This window comes from Branchiostoma belcheri, unplaced genomic scaffold (assembly GCF_001625305.1).
Source record: "Branchiostoma belcheri isolate BF01 breed outbred unplaced genomic scaffold, Haploidv18h27 scaffold47, whole genome shotgun sequence".
NCBI classification, from domain to species: Eukaryota; Metazoa; Chordata; class Leptocardii; order Amphioxiformes; family Branchiostomatidae; genus Branchiostoma; species Branchiostoma belcheri.
In genome coordinates, this window is record NW_017804098.1 from 497767 (window position 1) to 507900 (window position 10134).

Consider the following 10134-nt stretch of genomic DNA (forward strand, 5'->3'; position numbering starts at 1 on the left):
GGCAATGCAGAAAGGACTCCGTCCTGCAGTAAAACAGTACAGGAGATGGATGTTTGCAGAACTGTGCAACTTTGCTATGTCAAGCAATATCATCAACAGGAAATATCCATAACCTTCAATGGGTACCCATCTAACTGGACATATAAAGGCCCATCTTCCTCTTGGATAGGACACTTGCACTATCTGCATGTAGCAGTCAGTAAGCAGTTTGTATTCCAAGCATGAAATATTGTCAGTGGAACAAAATGTGTCTACAATGTAAATGATGACAGTGGGATTTCTTTTTTTTTTTTGAAGTTGGGACCTTCAAGTGGGTTTCCTCAAGACAGTAACGTTACCTGCTGATCATGAAGGCTAAAGGAAAACAGTGGTAGGAATGCCCCCTGGCAAGTGTCTTGTGAAGTGTAAATATTCATAACAGTAATACCAAAAGAATGCAGGCAGAAAGGATAGGGACTATAAGGGAGCAAGTGGTATCAACATCAAATTCTGAAGGATATTTTGATCAATCTTTCCACCTGACTGACTGCTATTTCAAGATACCATTGACACTTAAAAATAATATACAATTTGGTCAGTTTATTCTGAGGCCTCACCTCAGCTAAGTCATAGTGGAATATCTGCCGCAGGAAGAGAGGTAGGCTGGTCAGCATGGTGTAGAACCCCCAGTTCTCACAGAAGTGTGCCACCAGGATGGCCCACACTGGGCCTGATGTTAGCACTTTCTTCCAGGGCACTGAGGCCTTCCTGTAGGTGTGGCAAAGAAGGGACAAAACTACATGTGAAACATTTTTGCACATTCTCTCAAATTGAAGCAGGATTGTTTAGAAGAAGAAAATCAATAGATGTACTCCGCTGTTAAAGTGAATTCCATACAAATCCATGAAGCTCCATAGTTATTTTCTTTTGTGCGAATGAGCATTCCATAGGTTACTTGTTGATCAGTCACATGCAACATGAAAACATTTAACCAGTGTAACCTGTTACACTGTAACAATTCACTTGTATTGTGTCTGTCTTACCTTGGCCACTCCCCCCTCTATGGTGAAAGGCCCACTCTAGACGAAGCATTTCGCGACAGCGGCGATATTTCCCGCTGTCGGGACGCCGCTGTCGCGACGTCTTTATACACACAAATGTCTTCGCATCGAACATCGAACATCCGAATGTTCTAACGCGTGAAATCCAAAATGGCGGGGGAGCCGCCAATGTTTTTCCTCGCCGTGTGTCAGATGTTTTTCTCTTGTTAGTCACTCGCGTCTTGTCCAATATGAGGCGACGAGCAAGGGGTGCACGCAGGAGACGGTTGAGATACCGGGAGATGTTGCTGACACGTCGCGCCCTGCTTACCTCCCCGCTGCCATTGCTTTGGCAAAAGGTGGTGATCCTGTCCACCGGAGGATCTGGCGATACGTTAAGAAACCCGCGACCTTTTGGCAAAAATTTGTTCAAGGCACACTGTGCGATACAGAGTTTTACAGGCGCTTCAGGATGTCGAGGGGAACATTTTAGATGCTCTGTGACAAACTGAACCCTGACCTCCCGCTGTCGCGAGTTCTCTATACGCACTTTAAGTTGTCGGGGACTCCCGCTGAGTTGTCGGCCGACAACTTTGGAGCTGTCGTCAGAAAATTTCATGACAGCGGGACTACGCTGTCGGGAATCCTCTCTAGACGGCGTTCCTGCTGTCGGCGTGCCGCTGTCGGCAGTTACCGCTGTCGCGAAATGCTTCGTCTAGAGTGGGCCATAGTCTGTGTGATGTACTCCAGCTCTTGGTATGAGATGGTGGAGTGGGTAGCAGGAGAGTCTGTCACAATGAACCACCATGCAACAAACCAAACCAAGCCCAGAGCACCTAGTCAATAAACAAATTTTTAAAAAATATTCAAAAACACAAAGGAAGAAATTTATCAAATCATTTATTCTATCTATCTGCCTATGATGAAGAACGTTCACTGAGATTTGATCAGCTTCTGCCACATTTGTTAAAGTTGCTTTTGACCTTACCATCAACTTTTGACATTTTTTTTATTCAGCATCAGGGTAAAGGTGTACGTAGTACAAAGATACAAAAGACAAGATACAAAATGGCCTAAACTCTGCAGAAGGCACGGCAGCAATTTATCACACTTATCCAACCTGCAGCTGGAGACAACAGGCAGAGAAACATAAGGCTAGCTTTGAAGATTCAGACAGATCTTAAGCCTGTACTGTAGAGGCGATAGCCAAGTTTTCATGTCCGCATACAACTTTTGTTTTATTACTTCAAAGTTTGGCAGACATTTTGGATATATGACTGTGCTGTAGATATGCGAGGGACCAAGTTGGACATTCTAACCAATCACCTGCAACTTTCCTACCAATCAATGTGCCTATCACCACCTGATATCACATTCATGTTTGAGAATCCTTTTCCAAGTTATGGGGGAAAGTACACTAAGTCAGTTGTTGCACTTAAGAAGTATGTGTCATGTCCACAGGCAATTGAATAGCTACCTGGGAATGTGTGATTATCAGTAGGTTGCTGCTTTCCCAGAATGGGCAACTGATAAAAAAAGACATCATGGGGCCTTCCAAAAGTCTCTGCCTTTATCACACGATTACATACTACAAAAAAGTGTAAAGCTGGCTTACTCCCCCTGACCTTCCTCTGGAATGTGGCAGGAAGTATTTGTAGACATATCATGAGGATCACCGGAAGTGTTAGGACAAAGCTGTGCCCTAAGGACATGACTGAATGGATCTGGTTCAGGCTTTGCTTTAGAGCAACCCAAGATCGACCTCCCTGTACAGACCAACAGCTGTACTCAGAGATAGTCCATACTACCAGAATCGGGTCAATCAGGGGTTTGGGGAGGTGCACAAGTATGAAGTTTCCATCAAAACCCCATACTGACCAAAGACATAGAAGATAGAGGGCCAGCCCACATGCTGCGCCAACACACCAGAAATGGGTAGGCACAGGAAAGTTCCTACATAGGATCCTGCAATGGTAAAACAAAAGGCACTGATTAATTCTTAAACTGTGCTATGAATACCTCTCCACCATGGATGAAAAACATCTACACCTTATCAAACAAACTTAAACCAAGGGCAAGAAAGAACCTTCTCAGATATTTTTTTGCAGCAAAGTACAAAGTCATGCACTAGTAATATATAGTTTTTCATCACTGTAGATATATGTAACACATTTTCACATTTCCCATAAAGACAAAATCATATACATTGTACATCATAACCTGTCTCTGTATTGTAGTACATGAATTATACAATGTCAAGTTTTATTTTTTCTGTTGAGAATTTTCTACATCAATGTCTAGAAGAGGTCTTCTATCTGTGAAAATTAAGACAACTTTGATGAAATTATACTTTACAATTAATGAGAGTGAGTGTGTGAGTCATGGGTATTGGTATGTGAGTCATGGGTAAACTAATATCATGCATCAGCAGCAGAAGTCGTAAAATTTGAAAGATAAAAATATTCTGATGCATGTCCAACCTGAGAAGGCTGCTGTAGCAAGCTGGCTCCTTTCCAATGGTGGAGCCCAGTTCTTCCATATGGCATGGATAGATGGATATGTCACTCCCTATATCAGGTACAGATACGAAATCACATAATCAAAATGGGAATGAAATAACTGCACTTTGCATAGTAATACAAAACAAATGCAGTTATTTGGGGAGGCCAACAAACATGTACAAAAGTGCCCCCTAGTGATGAACACTAGAACCACAGAATAAGCATTCAATAAATGGATAAAGATTTCAGGTAATGTTAATTAATTTCAGTGCCAGCCATGTGCCCTTGATAACTTAATCTACCCACCTGAACCTTGAGAAAGATATGAAATTTAAGTCAAGACTAGTTGAGTCTCTAATATCCAACTTTTCTTACACTAAATGTAAGTACATGTGTACATGTATGTTACAAGAGATGCATTATAACTGTGAAACAAATTACCTCAAACAGTCCCTCCACTATTCTCATACCCATGAGAGCGTAGGCACCCCCCTTAGTTGCTAGGGGGGTGAAGAGTGTCAGTAGTGCAGTCATAGCTATCCCCCCTCCAAACAGCACCTTGCCACCAAACTTTGTTGCCAGCCACCCCCCAGGGATCTGTGTGACTATGTAACCATAGAAGAAGGATCCTAGCACCATCCCTGTCAACAACAGAAAACAGTCACGGTGATAAACAGCTTATCATCTAACAGATTGAAACTATGATTATACTAAAGCACTAGTTAAGTGTCCCAAATGTATTTTAAAAGATAAATCAGACTCCATTTAGGGTTATACAGTCATGTAATTCTTACCTTGTACTTTTGAATCCCAATTGAATTCTTGAATCTATGATTGTAAAATAAATATTGAAATCAGTCCAATGTTATGATACCAAATACATACAACTGTACATTTATCATACTTCAGAATTATCATCATACAAATATGATAGCAAGTAGCTTTCTAAAACTGTGACATTCATAAATATAGAAATTCAATGAAGTCTGGATTTATTCAGACTAAGGTTATGATATAAGAATGTTACTGAAAACGTTCAAGGAAGGTAGCAGATAGAATCTCTTGATAGTATATTAATTATTAGGACAGATTGCCCTCATGGAGGATCCCAGTCCTTGAGCGTTACTAATTAGATATCCCATACATCAAAGTGTTAAGATAGGATACAGGATTTCCTTCTAATTTAACTCACATAAGTAACACTGCCATCTTCATGTTCCACGGACATGTTGCTGACCATGGCAACAATTGCCACACTAAGATTCACCCTCAACATATACACATTGCAGAAGCCAAGGAAGGCCATGAATGCCACAATGTATCTCTTTGGGATCTTCCCAAACACATTGTGACTGATGGGGGGTCTCTCATTGCCGTCAGGGTGGATGGTATGGCTGGAGGCCGGCTTCTCCTGGAATATTTCCTTCATCTCCATTTCTTCTGGCGCATCTGTTGCATCAGGAGACTCAGTCAGGTTACTTTCAGGTTTGTCAGCTGGCTCAGCCATCGGTATCAGGCAGGCAGAATATCACACCCAGCGACTGCACACCTAAAACAACAATGATCTGTGTAAATTTAATGTTACATTACATATTCAAACGACATAAAGACATTGAGAAGGTAAACTGAGTAATTCTCTGGTAATACCTGTTAACGTTACCGGTAACAAAACAGTTTTAAGTATCACTAAGAACTTAATTTACATGTCTGTGAAGGGAGACATCTGGTCAGCTCATTTCAGAGATTCTTACATTCAAACTTCAATAAAACATAACATACTACCTTTACTACTAAATACAGTCATGTGTACCTGTCAGTGTATATGGTAGCAAAGGCTCCAGTGTTCAGCTATATACCCAACTTTCTAAACTACAGAATGTGTCTCACTCGGTATAATGCATCAGATTATCCACATTGAGCAAACAAGTATCAGTCATGTCCAATGAACTTACGACCAGCTGTTGCAATATATAAGTTGCAATACTGGCATGAGCCCATCATGCACAACTATTCTAATGTTTAATGCATCATCTTAAACCACTCGATAACAATTCACAGTAAGAGGTATATTGGCATCCTTCAGTCTTGTTAGGCCATAGAGCTGTACCCAAGGCTGTAGAGGAAAAAAAGCTTCCTGACTAAATTGCTGCAGCAATACAAAACTTAATATGTAAACAGATGTGACAACAAAAAAAAGCAAAAAACTCTCCATTCATGTGTACAAAGTGTAAGCACCAAAGAAGAAATAACCTGCCCCCAGGCAAGAACAGCTGTTACTGACAGCCTAATGCTTTTAGTTCTGCAAATACTCCCTTTATCTTCAACAAAAATGAAGAAATACTAGAAAGGCCAATATTTGCTTTGGAGCAAATACAGCGATGGGTTCACCACATTTTACGACATGGCAGGGAAAGAATGAGAAACACAAGGGAAAACAATGATTTACATTGATATAACTATAATATGAAGTAACATACAACTAAAACAACAGTTGGATAGCTATTCCCTACTTTATTGGTTAGGATTTTTAATTGCATAATGCAAACTGTTGATTTTCAAAATAAAAAAAACGTTCATGCCCCGCATTCCAATGCTGGAGCAGGAAAGCTTGAAATACCTACCAAAACACTTGAATACAGACATACTGTTAGTATGGAAATGCTCTGTGCAGGTGTTAATCAAGTTAAATCCCAACAGCCAATCAGCAAGAAATGCTCTGTGCAGGTGGAAATGCTCTGTGCAGGTGTTAATCAAGTTAAATCCCAACAGCCAATCAGCAAGAAGAATAGAGGAAAGCTGCATGCCTATTGGTTGATGCCCTGCATTCCATTGTGATGACTCATGCCCAAACGTGGTAAACACGGCACACTAACACAGTAATACATTTGCTATAACACAGCCAAAAAACTCAAATAAAACCATTCTAAAAGCCCGTATCACAAAAATTTAAAAAACGCCTAGGGGTATTTGCCCACTGTACCTCCATACCAAATTTCAGGACCTTAGGCCCTAAAATGAAGAAGCTGAATCCATTTAAAAAATGGCAGGAGAAGGAGAAGAAGAAACACCAGAAAAAGCAATATGGGTTCACCACACACCACTTCGTGGTGTGGTGAACCCATAAAAATGAATGGATGGATTATGTTTCACCTTCTTGAGTCTCATAATCCCAAAGTGTGGTTAATTTGACACACAAGTGCACTTTCTGGAAAAGTTGTCTGTGCAGCCAATAATCCAGTATGAAATGCATCATTACTGATTGCAAGTCTCATTAATTTTGCTATACTATTTGAAAGTGAGATGCAAATTTTATTATAATGCTATAATTGTGTTTCTATGCTTCTGAGCTGTTGACTGCATAAGCTTAGACACAATCAACATCTCTGACATCACTTAGACTAAAAGATCATTGACAACCTGACTCATCTGAAACCTCTTCATGCAGTTTCAGATACACCAGGTAGGAGGAGCTGGGAACGTACCGGTTGGTAGAGAACTACATAACTAGGATTCAACCTCCAGGCAAAGCTCCTCTCCTGATGTGATGTTACTAGGATATTTATAAACCCGAGTTCTAATTGGCCCTGACACCTAAATGGTTCAATCCTGCTGGGTAAGTGGAGACAGGATGAAAACAACTTTTGAAGGATAGATTGTATCACCTTTGCTTACAGTTCAGTTTTCAGTTCTATTCATCCACCTGGCAAATCCATTTAAGTCCCCTACAGCTCCCTGACAACCAAAAATATTACTTGCAGGATCTTTAATTAACATTCCCGATATTGAATTATTGCTAATGGTTATTTATAAACAAAGCTGACCAATTTCTATCATCATCTCCACATTATTAATTCATACCATGTGACCCATTCCCTATTTGAGTGCAGAGATACCATCCATGCTTGCAGCTTCCTCCTAAATCATGGTTAGTACATAATAGGGTAAATTAGCACCACTGCAAGTTTTCAATTTCAAGAGCTAATGCACCCTGTCCTTCCATCAGCCCCTGCCCCTCCCAAAGCACTTGCCAGTCATAAATGTAACTAAAATGCATGGCTCCATAAAGATTTTACTTCTCCTGGGTTTGCCATCGTCTGACTCATTCATGACTTAATCATAACCAAAGAAGATGATATGTGATGTGGAGGATATGCCATCCTCTGGTGGTAGACAGTCTCTCAAGCCAAAGGGAATTGAAATCAATTTCAAATCCATTTGGTGATAACACGAATATCACGATCATCATTTATCACGACTGGAACATAATGCCTAGCTGTCTGTGTATAATCACATCCATTTATCGATTTGCCCAAACCTAGTCTGCTGACCCATTCATGTGTATAAGCCTCCCTGACATGATGCCATAACAGTTATTTATCAACTTTCTTTTTATATTGCTTCTGTCCTTGGTGCTGAACCAACAGTCAACTATTCAGGCCTTTGATGAATATTTCAATTTGTGTGCAGTCTTTGGCAACTGAATCAAGCTCTGTATTATTTGGCTGCCAGTTTTGAAGCCATACAAAGCCTAGGTAAATGCCTTGGCAGACACACATGGCATGATCGAACTGTAGGCAGAATGCCAAGTGCAGGTTTATTGACGCTAGGTTTGTTTTAATGACAGAAGTAATAAATATTCATCACAAAGCTAGGAGCAGTAGTAGTTTCTAGGAAGATTCTCAAGGTGTTGGAGCCCAGCCATGAGAGTTAGGTACATTTAAACATCAAGACATACTGTAGTACAAATATCTTCCAGTTTGAAAATACTGTATATACATGTAAGTTACCGTCAAACAATTGTGTATCTACTAGGTCTTGTTAAATTTGTATATCAACTGCATTTTAGGCCATTTACATCAACTTCTTTTTTTCAGAAAAGGCAAACAAATACTGGTCATTTGCCAACTTAGCATAGGAAGCCGTCTAATTGTCTGAGCTGATCACACGATTGGTTAGTTTCAGTTACTGTGTTCTGTGTACAAGATCAGGTTAGTCACATCTGGCAGCTTCTGGGAGGGGTGCCAGAAACGACATTATCATGGAAGGGATTTGCAATGTTGCAATGATTCAAGGTTTTGGAATGATGGGCTATATCATTTTAATAATTTTTGCAGTTGCTGTCCCTCAATCTATTAGCAATTGTTTCAACCTGTGCATTGGGCCCTGGCTCAAGGGTTGTATCATACACATTTACCTACATGTATCTGACCTCTACAGTGTTTAAGTTAAAATGAAATATTTAAAAAAAAACATAAAGTAATGTAACTTTTATACATTGACAGTAATGTAACTTTTATACATTGACAGTGACAATCACAATTCATGAAGTGTGCAGATTCAGAGAACCAGGGTCTTGGTTTCCAATGTAGTGCGTTTTAAAACACTAATTTAAAAGCACAAACTCACAGGATATGTTTGATACAAATAAGGTCATAAAAATATATCTTTCCTGTCCTGAAAGATCATTCCTTTGAGTCAACTCACTAATCTTTGACAGGACAAGTTTTTGCTTCACTCAACCATAAGGTGAACAGATCCCATTTTTTGGCTAGTCTTTCTCCATCACTGGTCAGTTAATTGATCCATCAGCACATGACCGCTAAATTGATTTCTATAAGGTCCTTGAACTCTGACAGTGATGTTCAAGGTTAGGTGTCAAAATATGATAATGATGCTCACAACTGAAGGCTTTTATCTGCCCACCAGAGGGCAACTAGAGCAGGGTATCATGCCATAACAAAAAAAATCAATAATAACAAGAAGCCATAGGTGACAATTCTCCGTGAAGTATTATATATTGCAACAAAAAGAAGTAGCCATTGGCGACAATTCTCTGTGAAGTGTGATAAATCGAACAAAGAAAAATTGTTTAAACGCGCGTCGGCTCAGTCATCTTAAGACGCAACAACCAATCAGAGATGCGAAATGCCGACACGTGACGCGGGATTTGCATACAGTCTAAACAACGGGGAAGGGTGCGCGATGGCCGAAATATTTTTGCGTCAATATTCAGCGCCGTGATTCATGAGATTAATACCCGGAAACAATTTCTTTTCTTGTTTTGAACGCATAAACATGCATTTACGCTAATCTAGTATGATTCAGGGTTACGTTTTTTTTACCTGCCATGGCCAGATTATCTAAAGATGTGTGTATTGTGTGTACAATCTACAGAAAGAGAAATGTACATCAGGTCCGATCATCCGATTTTCACGTTTCGGTTTTTGGACTCGGTTCATGAACGTATTTTGGTTTGGCTCCTGGAATGTGCGAAGACTCCGGGACTGTCTACAGGGAACACTCGCACATTCGCGGTGTATCAGGACAGCGCGACTGGTCGGCATTAGCGCAGTCCCTGCAATTAGTAACAGTTGCACATCAATCCGGCCGAAAGCATGATTGTGTAACACAGGCTACTTCTTCATATACCGGCTCATACCACAAGACGCCTTTACAACTAGCAAATCATAAAATTACCCGATCTACTAGTATGTGCGGTTTACCAGCCCCAGACCACATCCGACCACGAGGCAGAACACATTGATGGGTTACTCAAAAATATTGTCCATGTTTACAAAGAGCTGCTCCACTAACACTATGGAGCGGCCCAACCC

General features: G+C 40.4%; 1 protein-coding gene across 3 annotated transcripts in view; it reads right to left on the reverse strand.

Moving 5' to 3' along the window:
* The window catches only part of LOC109479221 (sialin-like), a 40683-nt gene that overhangs the window by 19589 nt on the left and 10960 nt on the right, over positions 1 to 10134 (reverse strand). For 2 of the 3 annotated variants that reach the window (XM_019781139.1, XM_019781140.1), the window contains 6 exons: positions 4713 to 5069; positions 4315 to 4348; positions 3962 to 4161; positions 3500 to 3587; positions 2898 to 2984; positions 1761 to 1855 (listed from right to left, as the gene is read on the reverse strand). In XM_019781139.1, coding sequence (XP_019636698.1) covers positions 1761 to 1855; positions 2898 to 2984; positions 3500 to 3587; positions 3962 to 4161; positions 4315 to 4348; positions 4713 to 5027 — 819 coding nt within the window. In that variant the 5' untranslated portion in view covers positions 5028 to 5069. Of the gene's footprint in view, positions 1 to 1760; positions 1856 to 2897; positions 2985 to 3499; positions 3588 to 3961; positions 4162 to 4314; positions 4349 to 4712; positions 5070 to 5330; positions 5588 to 10134 lie in introns of those variants that run through there. The other variant, XM_019781141.1, reaches the window with a different exon arrangement.